The sequence below is a fragment of the Stegodyphus dumicola genome, chromosome 2, assembly GCF_044657685.1.
Source record: "Stegodyphus dumicola isolate Sdum_Otavi_A_Nest chromosome 2, ASM4465768v1".
Lineage (NCBI taxonomy): Eukaryota > Metazoa > Arthropoda > Arachnida > Araneae > Eresidae > Stegodyphus > Stegodyphus dumicola.
Genome location: NC_140769.1, coordinates 106,924,828 through 106,947,011, shown reverse-complemented (window position 1 = coordinate 106,947,011; position 22,184 = coordinate 106,924,828). Strand labels below are relative to the sequence as shown.

The window sequence follows — 22,184 nt, the reverse complement described above, 5'->3', positions numbered from 1 at the left end:
AACGCATAACTCTTCATATTTCTATGGACATGCACAGATGTTCGATGAGGCTTTTTGTAACATGGCAGACATCTGTAGAATAGTTTAGTTCCAAAGCTCTTGCCAAACTGATGAATGAATCTACCATATTTTTACTGCTGGACCCATAAAGACAGTCAAATGACTTACTGTCTTGTACTGAAAATCTAAATAAAATAAATCAGAAGAAAGTTTAAAATAAATTATTACCACCTAACGATTACAGAGTACAACTTTCCATTGGGTTACCTAACCTGTGTACTCAGGTTAAAAAAAATCTCAAATGGACTTTGAAATGGAGTCTTTAGGTAGAAAAATGACTTTGAAATGGAGTCTTTAGTCTCTAGGCACTCTTTAGAAAATAAAAGATCAGACTTTTAAAAATAAACTTTTATGGTAGCAAAATTTCACATTATTGCCCGAAATTTGTAGTGATCAAGCAGTGGATCATTGTACAATTTTCGTTTGGCTACTAAGCTTTCAAGAAGGACTTGTCAGGTGTATACAATGATTGAAAATTAGGACAACAAAAATATGAACAGATTAAAAGAAGAGGCATGCTGGCATCAGAGCAGGAGCAACTGGCCGAACTAATCTGAAAAATCTTAGCTATGCCGGGCAGAAAATTGCCTCTAACCTAGGGCAGCAAAATCCCTCTAAGGTAGAAAGAAGGAAGGTCATCAAACAAGAAATAAAAAAAATATATGAGAAAATATCTAAAAGAAAGAAAAGCTAAAGATATTCACCAATATAAGTATGCCGATTTTGACAGAAATTTTGGAGAGGTTTGTGTTCTATTGATCCCTCATTGCTTGATGCAACGTTATTCGTATTGTTGCGTGCATATGGATTTGTAATAAACTGAATGCACAAATCCGATGAAAAGTGAATAAAATTTATACTTATCACAACAAATAAAACAAAATGCTGAAATTTCCTCAGAGATATTCATACAATATCTCACAGTAGTTATAATTTAAACTACTAAAACGCTGAACAGAACACACTTCAAAACACTGAGAAAGCTAATCCGATCTCACCGCAAATTCACTAAAATCAATAACAGCACTAAGTAAACAACTAATAAACAACCAAATTGAGATGTTTTTCTTTGGCTTTTCTTAAGGTTTTTAATCCAGCACATGAACATTCTGGTATTTTCTCGATTTTTCTGGATAGCAAAAGAGTACAATTATGAGATATCTATTTATTAAACTATTAAATGTGCATGCTCCTGTATTTTAATTTTTCCAGTGTAGCTTTGTCTTCAAATAAGTCTCATACTGCATTGCACGGGAATATAAAACAATTCTAATTTCAAATTCTACTAAAAATAACTAAATAAATACAAAATCTGTAACAACATGAAGATTAAGGTGAAAGATCTTTAGCTGGAATAACAATATTTGATTAAATGGGAATTAAATATTTTAACTAAAATTTAAATTATTGGCAAACCAGTGATTCCTCCCACGACTCTAAATATTTCAGCATACACAACCATTGGGGAAATAAATTAAAAATTAATTCATATCTAGGATTACCAAGGAATTTTATGAGAGGTAGAGTTTCATGTAGAAAAAGTATTAAGCATATTATTGTGAATTTTTGTGAAATACATGAAGCAAATGTATAAAAATGCCTGATTTGTTTAGGATAAGAAATTAATTTTGAAGGAGTTCCGCATAAATTTGAGATAAGTCTCTTAACCAAGTAAGAGGCTGAAGGTTCACTCCACCAAAAATAAAATCCTCGTAAAATTCTTTCACTGATTAAAAGATCTCTCTATATGGATTGCAATGCCAAACCGGTTTTTTTCAGCAGATACTCACACCCTTCATGGATTGAATAAAAGTTGTACCCTACAAGTAATAGCAAATCTTCCAGGTCGATCACCACTGTTGGTAACAATGAGATCACACAAGAATGTAAGCAGATATTGCCTGAAGTAAAATTAACTTGAGAGAAAAAATACTAGGAAGAATAATTAAATAAAAATATTAGCATTGAGTTTTAGATTAACTTCATATTCATGTGTTCCGATGACCATTATCTGTTCAAAAAGAAACATAACAGAAATAGTAATTACCAGAATTGGAATTATTTGTAATTTTATATATTGTTGCTCTGATGATAAGCCAGCAGTAGATGGTTTGAAATCTACCAAATTTTTGCATACATAATATCAGAAATTAAATCAGCGATTAATAAAGAAATGTGGCATTGCATGATTTCTATTTCAAATTCCATTTGTATTAAGAGATTAAACTATATTTATTCAAAACAAGTCACACATCAGATGGCACAGGATAGGAAATAGCTAGCGAGCCGCAGTTAAGGTGTTGGAGAGCTGCAGTTTGGCCACACCTGGTTTATACTATTCATCCTAAAACAAAACATTTAACATCAATGTTTTGCATTATTTAACAAAAAATAATTTATTACAAGTGTACTTAAATTTTTTATTTCAATATACGTCAAGATTTTTGCACTTTTTACTTCAACAATAATGGCTTGTTAGCAAGGAATTTACTATGACCAAACATACAGCTTAGAAAAGATGTTTTTGTGGAAGACTCTCTTAATGAAACTGACTCCAGTCATAAGCATACGAAGAAGAGCATGAAAATTCCATGCAACAAATATAATTAATTGTTGGAAATTGAATTTTTGGTTTTATTCACTTAACTGTTGATAAGTCAGGAATTTGGGACTTATTTTTTTAATCTTCAATTTAATAAACATAACAAATATGACAAGGGTAAAAAAATTTCACAAAACTATCAGAATAATTCTACAAATATGTTTAATGACTGAAATTATATTAGAAGCCCCCCCCACACACAGAGACAACATATAACTTAATATTGTTTTTCAGTACATGTCTTGTGATCTATTGCATTGTTATGACATGAAGTTTTTTAGGGTATAGTTCAAATGTCAGATTCAACTCTTCCCTCCCCCCCCCTCCATTAGAGCAGAAAATATGAAAATTTATTATTTTCCAATATCACACAGGTTATTAAAATCAAACTAATGGTAAATATCTGAAATATATTTAATTACAGTAAGTGATATTAGGTAAAGCTCCTTCATTTCTCTTGCCACCTGCAGTTTTAATACATTTCGAAATAAAATAACTTTACTTCATTCTTTCAAAAGTGATTCATTTTTGCAATTTCACTAATATCAGATTTCTCATGTTGATGACAATACACCAAACAAACATAAACAATTTTCAAAATAAAACAACTCATTTTCATAAAATGAATATCTCATTTCATTTCAAATTTATTTTCATAAAAACTTAAAGAAATAAAAAAGTACAATATATGGCAATGATTGCTTGCTTCAGCGTAATGGAAAACTAATATTTTTGGCGATATTAACAGATCCATATATAAGCTGATCCCCAAAATTTAGTTTTAAATAGTCCCATAAATTTTCAGTTTATATGCAGAAACATATGGTACCTCTAATAATTTTCTTCAAATTTTTGCAAAAAATAATGATCATGACAAATAAAAATAACAGTACTGAACTGGCACAAAATAAATCACACTAAAGTAAATGAATTAAACGTTTTGAAAAATTTAAAAAGTATAAGAATTAACATGAATAAAGTTTTTATCAATACAAAGCACTAGTTCAAAACTTACAAACAGCTCACCTTGCATCAGCCACAAATGGGAAAATACCATTATAGAAAAACATTATGGTAAATATCACAAGCCAATATGAAAGAGAGAAGTACTTTACATCTGATACACGCTATACACAGAAAGGAACGTGAAAAAAAAATTGCATTAGAATATCATATATTAGAATGCTAAATACAAAATTTTACATACAGCAATACAGATAATTAAATATTTGCAGGAAAAAGCTGAAATAATCTACATGTCAAAATAAAACACTAATAATATTAAAATTTACAGCATTAATACGAATCTTGAAAACTTTACAAAACATAGAATAAAAGCATAAAAATTTCATACAAGTCTCTGAGCCAGGCTGATTTAAAATACTTTTATCTGATTTTGTTATGCATAGTGCATGAAAAAATTATATCCAATGAAAAGTATTTAGGGAGAATAATATTTAAAAATATAAGCAATATAACATGGTAGAGTAAAAAATTCATATCCCACTTCATTCACACATTTATTGCTTTACAGTAAGCAAAAAATAAAGATACAGATAATCTGTTATCAGAACCAGATTCAGAAATGTATGTGTGTACGTATACATACACACACATTTTTTAATCCGGTCCCGATTACAGAACAGTACCAATATATTTAATTACAGTAAGTAATTTTATAAATTGTAAATTTTTATAATTTCTTCACTGGCATGTAACATTTGAATTAAAAACAGTAGTTGCATTATGAAGTTTAAAAAAATTACTCTTAATTACAGCTTGCAGTAAAAATGACACAATTTTTTTTAAAATATAGAGCACTGAAAAACAAGTACCTTTTTTAAATCAATCAGTAAAATTTTTAATTCACTACCAGACAATGTATATGTGTAATAATTTAAATGATGATAGCAGGGAACATAAAAAGCAGGAGATAATATCAGTCATCATTGTCAGTTGAACATATTTTATTTATTGACAAAAGAGTGCTTTTACAGCTGTAAAATTATGAAAAAACAGATAATCTGGCAAAGAAATTTCATCTTTCCTTGAATAGTTAAATACATTAGTACTTTTACTCCCTTTGGGAATATCTGAAGAAAGAAGGAGACGTAGCAAGTAGTGCACTTGCAAGCTATAGAAGAGAAGATATAAGGACAATCCAAAAGGAAAGCCTAATTTAGAATGTTCAGCTTCATTCCTATTGGTTGTTTAAATGTTTATTCACAATTTTAATATTCTGATTAACTGAAGCATTTCAAAAGCACCTGCACCATTAGCATTAAATGTAAGAAAAGGAGAATTAACTTTGAAACGATGCAGTAGGGCAGGAAAGGGAAAACAAACAAATACAGAAAGAGATTTAAGAGCCTAGTGTAAATTAAAATCAGAATTTTGTTTTGCATATTCCCCCCTTACATACATATTAATATATTTTTACCTTTTTGAAACAATTATCTTTATCTTAGTTATACTGAAATGAAATAGAATGCAGCACTGCCAAAATAATGAAGTACAGACTGAAATTCTTTTACTTTATTTAATTCTATTTACTAAGATCCTTAAATTTTTAGTTACTGCTAATAGTTTTCCTTTTTACAAGCAAGAATTTTTCAAAATACCATGAAATGGCATTTGGCATTACTCAAAGAAAAAAAATCAATCAACAAAGACAATAAAGCAAATGATTTTTAACTACCTTCACTAATTGTCTAACCTAGTTTTTTATTGAAAAAAGATCTTTAAAAAAATGCTTCAGACACTTTTAATATATCAGAAAACTCAAGTAAACTCTAAGAAAAGAAACCTCTTCATTAAATTCATTAAACCTGCTCATACAAATTCAATAAAAATTATTGATGTTCAAGGTGGTTTACATACAAAACAACAAGTGCTAAAGCATAATAAAAATGTCAAAAAATTTTACAATTTTAACCATATATGAATGTTTTTTAAGTTTCATAAACCTAATCCTTAAGAAAACTTAAATTTCATTCCAAAGAATCCATTTCCCTCAGATTCCTTATGTTTTTATTCTTCAAAACAAGAAATTATCTCAAATTTTAATATAACAACATGGAACTAAAAGTGAATGGGCAAATTAAAGGGTAAAAATTAAAGTCTTAATACAGATCCGTTTGCTGATGAAAGAGCTTTGTTCTCAAAGGAAGTGAAAAAAGTTAAAGTTTTTTTTTTTTTTTTTTTTTTTTTTTGTGGGGTAGAACAGAATAATGCAAGATAATAGTCTGTGCATCAGCATTTAAGCAAAAGGTATAATTATGCAAATTTGACAATGAATCTTGATTTCCCCATTATCATCAAATAGAGAATCATAATTGAAATTTGCTTACGATACTGATTACATTCGTCTCATCTCCCTTAACATCTGACCTTTAGATGAAGAACAGAAGTGAATATGATCACTATGGCATAAAGAAATATATTGGAAGCAGCAAGCTAATCTAATGCAAATTTTACGTAACTTCCAATTCTATTTCAAGATAACAACCAGTGCTTATGCTTGGTTTTGAAACAAATATTACAATTTTTCATAGCAAATGAGCACAGAGCTTTCCACAGTATGCCCTCAGCAGAGGTCACGGCACCAATGTTATATTTTCTTAAGTTCACGCCGGGAAATAATGTTATGAATCTTACTTCACGGCACCAATGTTATAAGAAAAGAAAGTTTCGACCACCATGGTTAAATAGTTTTTCTTCTAGGTACCATGTTATATCTGAAATTCCTATATTGTTAAATGTTAAATATGAAACTACTTGCCGTTAAAGGGAGTGATCGTATAGTGAAACGTGTACAGCATTTTTGCGTTGTGAAAAAAATGCATTCCGGGACCGCGCCGTGAGAGGATCGAAAACATAAAACATATAAAGGAAAAGTTCATATTAAATATATAAAAAAAAAAACATACTGTAAGAGGTTCCAGATTAAATATCAGTTTATTCAATTACAACACAATAAGAAAAATCTTAACCTCATCTGAGAGTCTGTTCATTTAAATTCATAAAAAAATTAAGGTTTGTCTGGTGATTTAAAAGAAAGAAAAGGGAAACAATTTAAGGCCTGAGAGTTAAATTTTAGATTCGACGTTGTTTTTTACTGCTAAGGACGTTTTTGAAAAAACTTGCCTAGGGTTCAAACACATCAAAAAAATACAACTTAGCTTGAGGGGACATCTTGAAGCGGAGGACTCTTATCTTATCAAGAGTTGATGTCGGCCGGGCTCATCTTGACACAGGTTCTAAAAATGTAGACTCCACTTCACTACTGTAGAACAGAAACAGGAGCACTGCTGCCCAGGGCGGCTATCCGCTTGGTCCTGAAAGTCCTATGTCCACACGCAGGTAACTCGTTCAAATTTCGCCTCTTTACCAGCACGCCGCAAGGAAGAGGGTTTTCAGGCTCAGGTCAGAAACGTTTTTTCTAGGCCATTTCAGCTCGCCTGTTCTTACTCATCCCAAGAGCAAGCTTCACGAGTAACGACCCAAGTAAATTCCACCCACCAGTCAGTAAGGGAGAGAATCCAACTCCAATTTTCTTCAAGCCAGTTTTCAAGAGCAACGTCCACAAGACCAGCAAACCCGAAAGTCAGCGAATCCAAGCGTGAGTGCCTAAGCGAGTCCAAGAGTAAGTGTGAATCCCACTCGAATTTCCTTCGCCTCCTTCCCAAAACGGGCTCCCACTATGGCTTCACTTATCACCCCCTTAATTATGGCAAAATCTTCGTTTTCAACTCCAGAATGCGGAAATAAGGGTGATCGCGCATGCGCGCCCTTTTTCACTTAGCCAACAACTGGACCCTCAATCGCCAAAAACCTCAATGACTTACATTGAAAGACAAGTAGCAACCTTTGACCTTTCCGTCACGTACTTTCCTCTCTTAAAGTCAACTAACAATGAAAATTCTTTCTCGAACATTCTAAAGCGCGCGAAATCATGACTTGGCGAAAATTGCCTCCCTTTCCCTGCTTCTTTCACAATGAATAAAAGTTTGTACAAGATTTACAAATAGAGGAAAATAAATAATACTCTTTTAAACTAAATAATATTTCCAGAAGCATCTGTTTTTCCCCAGAATTAAAGCCTTAAATTAAATAATTCAGAATCAAAATAAAATTTAAATTTCCATAAATCACAAAATCATTCACCTAATTTCTTTATAACGCTATCAGATAATTTCTCTACATAACATTCCTTTCCCCTAAGGAATTAAATTTTGGTTTACCAAAATTTAGCAGACAGACACTTCTTGAAATACCATGACTCATACTGTGCAATAAGGCTAAAGGATAGCATAATGTAACAATATTTCACACGACTCCTTGGTAACAGTGACGTAACTGACACATTAAATTTCAAGTCCAAAATGTGCAAGTAAAACAACAAGATTAATCAAAGCAATTGCTAATTAAAATACTCAAAGAAAATCATCAAAAATAATTAATCAAAAAAATCAATTAAATCAATTAATTACCTAGAAATATTCAGAACACATACAAAAATAAAAATAAAAATAAGGCGTTAATCACAAACAAAATATGTCTAAGATCAATCAATAATGGCAAAAGAATTTCTCTTTTTTTTTTTCCAGTTCATTACATCACACTAGTGTTGCAGTCTCTGTGTGGCCACATTCCTGAACGTTTATTTATCTATTCATTCTCTTTTTCAGTCCATTAATGTAAACAATTTCACCTGAGGTCGAGCACAGTCTACTATTGTGACAATTTCTGCTGAGCACAATCATGGAGTACATTAAATGAGTACGGAGTTGTCAATGCAATCGAGGGAAAACCCTGTAGTTAGAAATCATTGTGTTAACAACTCCCCCTTGCAGCCTTCAACGCGAGACAATGAAAGCAACCAACCCCGGAATGTGAACTCAGCACCACAATACTCCTTAGTAGAGGAACTTGACCTCAAAAGAAACCAGATTTCACCCCCCTACGTCTCACCTTCGACCAAGGAAGAACAATCACTCTTTCAAAGTTGAAGAAGACTTTATCTTTCAATTTTTCCCTTACGATAGATAAGCCACTGAATGTGTTCGGATACTCACACCCGAAGAAAGAAATAATCTAATCCAATTGTTCACACCAAAAAAAAAAAAAAAAAAATAAGATAATTAACGCGCCGCAGATACATAAAATACATTCCTGAGAAAATAACACACTAATAATTCAAACAATTCCAAATAAAATATGTCACATGAACGTATTCAAACAAAGAGTAAAGATCCCCCTAAGTACTACGAAATTAAATAACTTCCAAGAATGAATCCCAAACAATCACGTCTAAGAACAGAAGCGGCCTGATCAGGGCCAAGCATTAGAAAAGAAAAGAACGTTACAACACAAGGAACCTCGGAACCAGCCGAAAATACCCCACACAAAAAAAATCAGAAAGAAAGAAAACGTGATTGTCCAAAATTCAATCCAACCAAAATCAATTCCGAAAATAGCATCCAGAATACGCTGTGCAAATACCAATTAGAATTTTATCCAAGACACACAAAAATAATAGTAATAATACAACCTAATGCATATACAAAATAACGTTTGGCCAAACTGAAAAAGTCAAACTATATACAACGAAAAAAAAATATATATCTATATGTATATATTTCGCTAAAGTCTGATTTACTGAGTCCAAAAATAAATGTTTGCAAAGCCCTACATTAGTAAGCAACAAAACCCTGCGAATCCCTACGTCTCAGGTTATAAGGAATATCAGCACATTGATTATGAATTCTCTCTGGAGCATCAGAGTTGCACGCCTGCAATGAAGGAAAGTTTATACGTTCAGGTACCTTTGTCAATCTATCCACATGTACTACCTGCGACTGCTGTGGGCTCGTAACTGACTCAATTTTAAAATTCACTTTGGTGACCTGTTCGACCACTCTAAATGGACCCTTATTAAACTTCGCAAATTTCTTAGTCAATCCAGGCCGCAACACAGGAGTATAAAGATACACCATATCCCCTATTTTAATATTTTTTGAAAAAACAACCTTGTCTCTAATCTTTTCCTGTCTTTCGGCCGCTTCCGTTAAGTTTTTATTTACTAAAGAGAAAACCCTGCGGAGTCTTAAAATTAAATCCCTTGAATAAGTGTCTGTGTCACGATATGTCTTAAAGTCTGTTTGTGTCAACAAATCAATAGGTAAATTTAAATCTCTTCCATAAAGAAAAAATGCTGGGCAGTCCAGTAATGCGCCATGCTGTCCAGTTCTGTGTGCTAAAAGTGCGAAAGGCAAATGTCTGTCCCAATCTTCCTGCGTTTCACTCACAAGGTGGCTGAGAGAATTTATTAGAGTAGCATTTAAGCGTTCAACGACTCCGTCAGACTGCGGGTGGTAACTGGTGGTGGTGTGCTTAGTGATGCCTAATTTCTGATATACTTCTTTTATTGCATGTGAAATAAAATTCGAGCCCCTGTCAGTAACTACGTGTAAAGGCACACCGTGAGCCGAAATAAAAAGTTCCAGTTTTTCTATGATAGATTCAGAAGTAAAGTCTTTCAAAGGATAAGCCTCGGGCCACCTCGTAAAATAATCAGTGATAACTAAGATGTATTTATTTCCCTGTAAAGTAATGGGTAAGGGACCAACAATGTCCATGGCTATTCTTTCTATCGGACGGGAAGCCACAGGCATTCTCAGAAGAGGAGCCTTGTGAGAAGGCCGGTGACCCCTCCTTCCGATACAGGAGTGACAAGATTTTACATAATTATGAATGTCCCTATACATGCCTTTCCAATAAAAGGATTTTTGAATACGTTGCAGTGTGCGATGGAACCCGGAATGCGCCGCCACCGGCGAATCGTGGTGCTCTTGCAGAATACGTGAAACTAAAGATCGTGGAACAACCAACCTGTGCAGTTTTTGCCAACGGGTACGTTGCTTAGCATATTCACAATATAAAATGCCATTACGCATAAAAAATTTCAAAAAACGAGGACTAGGAGTCAAATTTTTTTTTATATCTGAAATAATCTGCTTACAATGCATATCTGAACCCTGCTCTTCTTTGAACGTCTGTAATAAGTCTGGACTGACAGAATTTTGAACAAGGTGCGTTACATTTACTGCTCTAGACAAGAAATCAGCTGTTACGTTCAATTTCCCTGGTTTATGTATTATTGTATAGTCAAATTGGGACAAGCCCATAATCCACCTAGCTATCCGAGAAGTGGGATCCTTCAATTTTAGTACGTGGGACAGCGACGCCTGATCTGAATAAATTGTGAACCTTTTCCCTAAAAGGTACTGGCGAAAGAAGGCAGTAGCCCAAACTACTGCTATTCCCTTTCAACTGTACTGTATCTGGTCTCCGGATCTTTTAACTTCCGGCTTGCGTAACAAATTGGATGCAAGAACCCAGTATCATCCTCCTGACAAAGAACAGCTCCTAAGGCTAAATTGGAAGCGTCCGTACAAAGCGAAAACGGTTTGGAAAAATTGGGTAGAGTTAAAATAGGTTCCTTTAAAAGTTCATTTTTAAGAGTGTCAAAGGAATTTTGAGCTTCATTGGTCCATTTAAATACAACTTTGTCTTTTGTTAGCTGTGTAAGAGGAAGAGCCTTCTGTGCGAAATTAGGTATAAATCTTCTATAAAACCCCACAAGCCCGAGAAACCTTCTAACTTCTTTTCTATTCCGAGGAGGCACAAAGGCTTGTACAACTTTTAAATTTCTGTCATCTGGTTGTAAGATACCTTTTGATACCTTAAATCCTAGATAAGTTATTTGGCTTTTGAGAAAATGACACTTGGACGGTTTCAACTTAAGATTATGATTTCTGAGTCTGTCAAAAACTATTTTAAGCTTTTCAAGGTGTTCGTCAAAAGTACTCGAAGCTATCACAATGTCATCTATGTATATGCCTATTTTTAACGGGGACAGATTGGCTAAGACAACAGACATGAGCCTTTGAAAGGAACTGGGTGCATTGCGCATTCCGAAAGGTGTCCGAAGCCATTCGTAATGCCCGGAAGGGGTCGAAAAACCACTTTTAAATGTGTCATCCGGGTGGATCTTCATTTGGAAAAATCCCGAAGTTAAGTCCAACGTTGAAAACAAATTCGCATCACCCAATTGTTCCACAAGCTCGAGCATATTAGGAAGAGGAAATGAATCTTCAACAGTTTTTTCATTAAGTTTCCGAAAATCCGTCACTAATCTATACGTATTATCAGCTTTCTTTACAAAAAGAACCGGCGCACTATATGGACTATCGCTTTCTTGAATAATATTGGAATCCAATAATTCTGTTATTTGCCTATCTAATTCCTCGCGAAGATGAAAAGGCACTTTGTATGGCTTTTGTCGAACCGGAATACTATCCTTAAGGTTAATATTGTGTAGAATTGTATCGCACCCCGTTAGCTGAGTTACAGAAGAAGCGAAAATGTCATTGTAATGGCTTAAAAGCTTAGTCAGGTGCTGCTGCTGATCCGGTGACAAGTGAGAAAGGTCAAATTCTCCCCCCCACGACTCAAAATCCTCTCCTTTCTCCATGGTCGTCGTGTTATTCACGCAAGCAGTTTCTATTGAAGACACAGTAACAGGAAGAATAGATGCTAACTTAGTTCTTTTGTTAATATGAATAGTCTGTGGAGTAAAATTTGCTATCTTAACGTTAAAAGTCTTAGAATCATTATTTAAATTAATTGATCTTGCCACAGAGAATTTACTATGAGAGTTTTTATCAATCGGCTCTAATAGGACTGTGTCATGCGAATCATTAAACGTAGGAGCAATTACCTTTACTATATTCTCAGAAAACGGCAAAAGTTTATGTTTATGAACTGCATAGCAATAATCCAAGGAATCTATCGGTCTCGGAAAGAGACAATTTGAACTGTCACACCAACGTAAAGCAAAATTTTGCCCAAGTAATTGTTTAGTGCTAAAATCCAGCATGAGTGCATTATCAAGTAAAAACTGTGTTCCTAAAATGGCACCATAGTGCAAAGAAAAATCCTTGTCCTTAATGAGAAATTCAACAGGAAAAATCCTGCCTTGCAATACTACGGGAAGTGAAACTTTTCGTGTGATTAGAACATTCTGATTAGAAATTCCTTTTAAATAAAGTTTACAAGGAGAAAATGAAACTTTATCCCCTAACCCTGCAATAAATTTTTCCTCTATAATATTAACCGTTGCCCCCGAATCTATCAAAAACTTAATTTCTGCCTGTAATCTAGAACCCTCTACTATTGGTAATGAAGACTCTCCTGTAGTGACTACAAAGACGGATGGCACCTCCAAAAGGGCATTCGAGGAAGAAATGGAAGCGTGTTTCTCCACACCCTTTTCTAGTTTAAATTAAATGTCTGAGCTTGGTGATTCAATTTGCTACCAGTTGCACCTCGATCCTGAGATGCTACCTTCAAATGTTCGGGTGCCATATGAGAATTAAGTGTATTCGCCGTTCCTGCCTCTCTTTGTCGAAATCTGTGATCTGATCTACCCTGCTCGTTATTAGACCTGCCATTTACATAACAATTTCTGCTTATGTGTCCTACCCGGTTACAACGGAAACATCTAGGCTGTAAAGATCTCGACCGAGGATTATGCACCATCAAAGATTGCATTTGGCTCTGCAAAGTATTCATCATCTGTGTCAACTGGGTTAAGTTCTGTTGTTGCAATCGAATAGCCTCTACAAGCTCTACATTATCACCCGAAACACAAAGAGTATCCTTGGAATTTACCGTACCCGTAGTATGGACCGCCTTAACTTCCGCTGACTGAAAATCTGCCTCAGCATGGTTTTTTATCCACATGTCTTCCTCCAAAACTGCGTGGTTTTTCGCTGCTACAAATGATTTATGATTATGGGGCAAAAGCAGACGTCTAAGGTGCAAATGCAATCCTTCTAGAAAAACCGATAATAGCAATTCCTGTCTCTTGAGTCTCTGCTGCCGGATCGCCCATCCTTTCTACTGGCACTGTTTTATAAGATAAAGCCTCGATACGCGCAGCGAATTGTCTGACTGACTCCCGCGGCTTTTGAAATGCCTGTATAAGGGAGCGAATATGGGAATGTAGACTTTGAACTGTTGTAAACCTGTCCTTCAAGGCACCTACCAGGTAGGAAAAATCAGCTTCGCTCCTCAAACGCGGATTATTCCTAACAAATTCCGCGGCTTCCCCCCCAAGTTTAACCCGAATTACTGTAACTTTATCTGACTCCGTCCATCCTACACGTGATGCTATCAGTTCGAGTCTATCTAAAAAATCAGCTAGGCTAATGCTATTTTCTCCTCCCGTAAAAATAGGAACTGACTCCAGTGGGTCCAAGCCAAAAACTGAAGTACCCTTTACGCTCGGGGCTGTCTCTTCCAACATCTCTACTGATGGGTCAGGCTGTCTAGTAGAACGGCGCGTTTTCTTCAACATATCGCCCTCTAATAGTTTTGAATCATTCAAAAAGTTTCCAAATTGTCAAGCTAATTTAATCAGCTGCCAGTTACACGCAAAACTTAAAAGAACCTCCACTCATTGACAACTCCGGTACTTTTACAGAAAACATAAGTATCGATCATTACACCTAAAACATACTGCGTATTTCGAAAGCCTCAAAATTTGAAATTCACAAGCCTTCTTAAAACCTAATACTTTTGTACTAGTAAACAACCTAACATGCACAGTATGAAATCATTGAATCACACGTACTAAAACACTATCTTTTTGGTTAATATTATACCAAAACAGTTTAATCTTAAATTCAAGTCTTAAATTAAATTAGAGAATTAATATCCTGCAGTAACCAGTAAGCAAACATAATTCAAAGCAAAACCTTAATTAGTCCTCACACATAAAATTTAACACTTTCATAAAACAGTAAGTTATACAAAGTAAATAAATTCAAAAATAAGTTACTGATTCGATCCTTCACTAAGCAGAGGTCACGGCACCAATGTTATATTTTCTTAAGTTCACGCCGGGAAATAATGTTATGAATCTTACTTCACGGCACCAATGTTATAAGAAAAGAAAGTTTCGACCACCATGGTTAAATAGTTTTGCTTCTAGGTACCATGTTATATCTGAAATTCCTATATTGTTAAATGTTAAATATGAAACTACTTGCCGTTAAAGGGAGTGATCGTATAGTGAAACGTGTACAGCATTTTTGCGTTGTGAAAAAAATGCATTCCGGGACCGCGCCGTGAGAGGATCGAAAACATAAAACATATAAAGGAAAAGTTCATATTAAATATATAAAAAAAAAACATACTGTAAGAGGTTCCAGATTAAATATCAGTTTATTCAATTACAACACAATAAGAAAAATCTTAACCTCATCTGAGAGTCTGTTCATTTAAATTCATAAAAAAATTTAAGGTTTGTCTGGTGATTTAAAAGAAAGAAAAGGGAAACAATTTAAGGCCTGAGAGTTAAATTTTAGATTCGACGTTGTTTTTTACTGCTAAGGACGTTTTTGAAAAAACTTGCCTAGGGTTCAAACACACCAAAAAAATACAACTTAGCTTGAGGGGACATCTTGAAGCGGAGGACTCTTATCTTATCAAGAGTTGATGTCGGCCGGGCTCATCTTGACACAGGTTCTAAAAATGTAGACTCCACTTCACTACTGTAGAACAGAAACAGGAGCACTGCTGCCCAGGGCGGCTATCCGCTTGGTCCTGAAAGTCCTATGTCCACACGCAGGTAACTCGTTCAAATTTCGCCTCTTTACCAGCACGCCGCAAGGAAGAGGGTTTTCAGGCTCAGGTCAGAAACGTTTTTTCTAGGCCATTTCAGCTCGCCTGTTCTTACTCATCCCAAGAGCAAGCTTCACGAGTAACGACCCAAGTAAATTCCACCCACCAGTCAGTAAGGGAGAGAATCCAACTCCAATTTTCTTCAAGCCAGTTTTCAAGAGCAACGTCCACAAGACCAGCAAACCCGAAAGTCAGCGAATCCAAGCGTGAGTGCCTAAGCGAGTCCAAGAGTAAGTGTGAATCCCACTCGAATTTCCTTCGCCTCCTTCCCAAAACGGGCTCCCACTATGGCTTCACTTATCACCCCCTTAATTATGGCAAAATCTTCGTTTTCAACTCCAGAATGCGGAAATAAGGGTTATCGCGCATGCGCGCCCTTCTTCACTTAGCCAACAACCGGACCCTCAATCGCCAAAAACCTCAATGACTTACATTGAAAGACAAGTAGCAACCTTTGACCTTTCCGTCACGTACTCTCCTCTCTTAAGGTCAACTAACAATGAAAATTCTTTCTCGAACATTCTAAAGCGCGCGAAATCATGACTTGGCAAAAATTGCCTCCCTTTCCCTGCTTCTTTCACAATGAATAAAAGTTTGTACAAGATTTACAAATAGAGGAAAATAAATAATACTCTTTTAAACTAAATAATATTTCCAGAAGCATCTGTTTTTCCCCACAATTAAAGCCTTAAATTAAATAATTCAGAATCAAAATAAAATTTAAATTTCCATAAATCATAAAATCATTCACCTAATTTCTTTATAACGCTATCAGATAATTTCTCTACATAACAATAAATATAGGAATGTTTGCATTTTAAAAGAAGCTATTATTAAAATAATTAAAAGAAAAAAAGTATTTTAAATATTATAACTAAAAGTTCTTTGCTCTTTAAAAAGAAATTTATTATTTAATTGTTTTTTCCTAAACAAATTTACTTCAGCTCTGTTTAAAAAAAAAAAAAATTAAAAAAAAAAGCCTATAATGTATGTTTCAACTTTTTATTATTAATATTATTATTATTTCCAAGAAATGATTTAAATGATTGAAAAAGACTGACATAATATTGAAAGTTCACTATATATATGTAGCATGTATAAGTCAACTTTTCAAATTCATAAAATCATTTTTGGAAAATCCCGGGAAGAAAATATCGCATAACGAAGAGAACTTAAATGTTTTTTGTAAAATTATTATGATGGCTATATCAAAAGTAACTAGTCCATATTGCTTTCTAAAATACACTCATGAAATGTTCTTTAGCATGAATGTTTTGACAAATTTTATATATATCCAAGGAATATTCTTAAACACAATGAGATCAGGATGGATAGAAAAAGCTGAGATCTCAAATTTTCATTTGAAAGTAAAAGTGCTATTTCTTTTCTTCCTATCTCCACAGTCCTTCCATTTAAATAACTGCAATTTATTACACTGAAGGCTTTCAAAAAATTGCAAGTATAATGACAGTAATTACAATCACACTAGAAACTGTAATAATAATAATCGTAATAATAATAATAAAACATACTACTGCTTTGGACTGCATATTGATTGTATCTAACATGCCTAGTCTTTTAAAGCCATATACATCTAAAAGACCAACAACTATAGCAGAAATAAAACCAAAACCACAAAGACCAGCACCTGAAAATTTTATGAATATACAAAATGTACACAACAACATCTATGATAACAACAGTGTTAGTCCTAATTACAAAAACAGAAAATATGAATGAATTTGATATATCATAAATAACATTTTTTATATGAAAAATCAGAATCTTTAAAATTTTGTGAAAGCCATTAAAACTAGAAATAACAGTTAATTAAAGTATATCAGATAAAGTGTTTCACAGTTAATATATTGGTATTCTGAAAACCAATTGCTATATATTTTGATAAATACAAAATACCTAAAATAAAACACATTAATCACATAATAATAATTTAAGTATTAAAACTATATATCATTTTTAAATACTTACAGTTGAGTATCATAATAACAATAATAATAATAATAATAAAAAGTTTTAAAATAATAGCCAAATAAAATAATCTACGGTTAAAAAATTCCAAACTCGTGCATGTAGTTTTTTCCTAGTTTAATTACTAAAATGTATGCAATATTATTAACACATTACCCATTCTATACATATAGCAGCTAATTAAACATTATTTTATTACTAATTATTAATTAAAATCCATTAAATATCTAATTTGCTAATGGTAACTCTTTTTCTGTTACCCTTTTATTAAATTTTTCTTAATTATTTTTTAAATTCCAAACAAAACATTTTTCCAATAAAATTTATAATCTCCCTTGTATTTATAATAGTAGCAATTAAAAATAATAATAAAATATGGTTAAAATAGTGAAGAAAATAAAACTATCCATAGTTAATAAAAATATACATTCAGTGAATTCTTATATATATATATCTTAATTCCTATGACAGGAAAATACAATATTATAATTTACCAATCCATAAAGTATAGCTCAACCCAACAGCATCACGTAAGCTCTCAGTTAGGAAAAAATTAAGAACACTTCCCAGGCGAGAGAATGCGAGTGTAAATCCAAATGCTAATGCCAGCTCTTTTCCAGTAAACCAGAAAGATGTAATTTTGTTTTGCACAACTAGGTTTTAAAAAAATTAATAAAATATAAGTATTTAAATATTTAGACAAAGCATTTAATTTACATTTAAAACACAGATTTTACAAAATATAAACAGAATCTTTGGGGTATAATTCAAATATATATTTTGTGCTGATATAATGCAGAAGGGTTATTTTTTAAGTAAGGTCCGTTTTGCTATAAAAACAAAATTAATAAAAGTTTTTACTAAATAGTTACTAAAAAATAAAGCACTTGCAATTCTTCAGCACCACAAAATTTTTATAAATACAGTCCAAAGTCTGTAATCCGAACGTCCATTATCCGGAATGATCTATAATCCGGACCTCAAAGCCACAAATTTTTTTTTGTATGCTTTACACATGTGCATAAAATGCATTTACGCATGCACATTAGGAGGATGTCTCCAGATACGTTAAAAAATGCTTGGCATAATTTATGGCCAGCTACCATATTTCATGGTGACAGCGATGAAGATGATAGCCACGAATTTGTAGGTTGTCGGACATCGCAAGCTAAAGGTGAAATTTTCCAGTTATTAAATTTTGTAAAGAAATGTGGAGAAGTGGTAATAAATGAAGATGACATAACAGAAGTTTTTCATTGCGACAACAATGCTCCAATTATCAATCAATTAACGGACAGCGAAATCTGTAGTATGGTTCTAGATCCAGAAAATACCACTTCCGATAGTGAAGAAAGTAAGAGAGAGGTTATTGAAAACGAAAAAATTGCAATTGACAAGTTAGTCGGTATTCTCGACACAGCAATTACAGGACTTGAACAGTGGAACTTTGTAATTGAACATGAAATTATGTCTGTTTATAGAATTAAAGAGAAAGTATTAGCACAAAAAGCAAAGCAACTTAAACAACTCAGAGAAAGATATAATTAATAAAGTAAACAAATAAATATTAAGCTTATTTTTTTTGTAAATTTTGATACCCTTTAGATCATAATTGCTCTTTATTTCATAAATTATGGTTTCATATTTTTAATTGTATAATTTCTGCATGCCATCTTACCAGATTTAAATTGATGATCTATAATCCAGAAAAATCCCTAATCCGGAATCGCCAAAGTCCTGACGAGTCCGGATTATGGACTTTGTACTGTACCAATAATAATATCAAAGTCCAAAATCCAGTTTATTTCTAAGCCTTATATATAAATATATAAACTAAGCCAATATATAAACTGCAATATGCCACTCTCAATTCCTAATCGTTCAAATTGGCCATAAAACGTCCTTTTTGGTACTAATTAAATTTTCGCCTAATAGACTGTTATCAGTTATACAATATACAGGACATTCCCTCTTATATTCTCAGAAAAGAATATAACTTAATCTTCTTGATGCTACAGCAAGAATCTTAAACATAACAACTCCTTCCAAATAAATGCTGTATTCATATCTTTAGAATTGATAAAAACATTTTATATTGTAGATTCCATTGAATTTGGTGGAAATTAGAGATATGCCAAGTTTTTAACAAGATGAGTGTATATAAAGACACCCTTTGCATATTCTTTTACAAGTGTCTCACTTTTGAAAAAATAATTTAGTTATAAAATCAAATTCAGACTAAAAAAAAAAAAAAAAAAAAAAAAGATATTTAAGGCAAAATCTATTTATAAATCATAATATAAACAGAACAATACTTGTTAGAGATCCATTCCCAGCACCAAATACAAGCCTTCCAATCAGCATGAGAGGTAACAAATATTCAGTTCCTCTGTACATTGCCCCAAGAGCAAAAACAGAAGAACCAATTACACAAAGGGATGAAAATAGCAGTGCACCAACTAAAAACAAATGACAAAGATTTTATAAAGTATACTTTTTAACGTATCTTAGATTAAGAAAGCACATTTTTTACTATTAAAACTGTGTAAAAATATATTCATTCAAACAACTACACACACTTTTCTACTGAAGCCATATAATACATTTTTAGCACAGTATTGGCATATTTTGGCTTATTTCTTTTGACATGCCTTAGCCTGATATAAGACATTCTCCCCCCCAAAAAAAACCTTCTTGTTTTATTTTTTTAATCCCCCCTTTTGAATTCTGTTAGTATTTCTGGTACTTTCTGATATGTGCATACCCTGGTTTCAACATTCAGTTGAATTACTACGTTTCTGGAGTATTTTTTGAATACACCCAACAACCACATGTTTGAATACATGTGGATTTACATGCCTTATATTTAACCATATCCATAATTCACAGTATGTAATTACTTGAAGTTTGCAACAAGTTGGCAATTTTTCAAGGGGTGCAATGATGAAAAAGCACTGTATTTCCCCCCTTGATTTTTATTAGCTCCATCTCTCACTCTTAAAAAAAAAAAAAAAAAAAAAAAAAAAAGAACAGACACATGATATAAACACAAATACAGGGAAAAAGTTTACTTATTGCTTTTTAAAGGCCTGAATAAAATGCATGAAGCTAAAATGAACAATAATGGTAATTAATAAACATTGCATTTAAAAAAAAAATCATGAAGACTAAACAGTACACATAAAATTAAAAATGGCACTTGGTAAAAATGGCAAAAGACACTGTTTTTAGAATGCATAAATCATCTAAATAACAGTCTAAATGCCAGTGGACAATGACTGGCATTTATTATACCATTTTGCACTACTCCATAAGTGTTCAATAGACTAGATATGACACCTAGTTTCTGGATCAACAAATGATAAGATTGATTTAGAATTCTCCAAATCCTAAATAATATAATCCATTGCAGTATTAAAAAAAATGAGCAACTATAATTATATGAAAAACATGTATTGTCTTTATAACCTTGCATTAAACAATGGTTATAAAGACAATTAGTGGCAGGAAAGAAGCCAAATACAATTGAAGAAGCTAGGTGCCAAGGAAATATGACAAAATAAAAGAAGCTCCAAGTGGTAAGGCTTTAATAGAAAACAATTTAATCAAATGTTACAGTTGAGAAAATATTAAAAAAAAAGATGGAATAAAAAATTACTTAGTTTCAAAATACTAATATTGTTTAATAATTAAAAAAAATCTACTTCAAATTAATTTCAAGAAATAAAAAGCAAAATCTGGTTTACTATACGGCTTCAAATTTACGAAGGATAGTTTACAACAGAAATCTGCAATATTCTATAACAAGTTTTTTCTAGAAGTAACAGAACTGCAATCTGAAATAGTGAATAAAGCAGATTACAAATGCAGTCAAACCTTCTGTTACTGGATATAAATAGCACCCGAAATGTTTTCAGATGTATCTGCTAAATAAGAGAACAACAGTCTCCTACTTTGAGGGTCCAGGGATTCAAGAACTGTCCATTAAAGTGGAGTATTTGGTAATGGAGGTTTGCCCAAACACATCGATTTAAATTTTCCTTTCAGAGATTAAAGAATTTAGTTGAATAAAATATGTATTTGATAAAGTAAAAGAGTGTTGTTTCAAGTGCTAGATAAAATGCTCATGTCACAAAATATGAAGAAATAAAATGAATGCACATAAAATTCTAAGCATTTTTATATATGAAATTCTAAAAACTCGGTGTAAATCTCCCATTCGAATTATACTTTTACATAACTCAAAATCAAAATTAGCTCACCCAAAAATGATATGAAAGTATATTACAAGGCAATATTATACGCAAAAATTTTTATTACAAACCAACTAACCTCTATTGCCAAATTTGTCAATGAAAAATCCAGCTCCAATAACAACAAAGGCATTCCTGCAACAAACAAAAGAATTAAAGAGAAAATAGCAGAAATACTTCTATCTCAATTTTATTTTAATGTTAAATTATTTCAAATTTTGATATTTAATATTAAAAGCAAATATCCTATACATATAATAAAAGGAAAAATTATAATAAATATAATAAAAGGTAAAAATTAAAAGAACAGCATAAAAAGTTTTGAAAAACTGAAATCCATTTTTTATTTAACATTCCACGCTGGCATCTTAATCTGAATTAACCTTAAATTTGAGCCTAAAACGTGAAAATAGTGTTTACTCTTGATAAATGAAAAATATCAAAGCAATCATTATACTCGTATATTTAATTGCAACTTATTAACATAGATTTAGGAATGCCATAATAAAATATCTAGCTATATGCAC

The 22,184-nt window shown here is 32.6% G+C and overlaps 1 protein-coding gene across 2 annotated transcripts in view; it reads right to left on the bottom strand.

Moving 5' to 3' along the window:
• The window catches only part of LOC146998541 (lysosomal dipeptide transporter MFSD1-like), a 100,026-nt gene that overhangs the window by 30,967 nt on the left and 46,875 nt on the right, over positions 1 to 22,184 (bottom strand). For both annotated transcript variants that reach the window (XM_085811009.1, XM_085811008.1), the window contains 5 exons: positions 21,737 to 21,792; positions 19,720 to 19,863; positions 17,899 to 18,057; positions 16,948 to 17,063; positions 3,689 to 3,789 (listed from right to left, as the gene is read on the bottom strand). In XM_085811009.1, the coding sequence (XP_085667135.1) occupies positions 3,689 to 3,789; positions 16,948 to 17,063; positions 17,899 to 18,057; positions 19,720 to 19,863; positions 21,737 to 21,792 (576 nt within the window). The remainder of the gene's footprint in view (positions 1 to 3,688; positions 3,790 to 16,947; positions 17,064 to 17,898; positions 18,058 to 19,719; positions 19,864 to 21,736; positions 21,793 to 22,184) is intronic.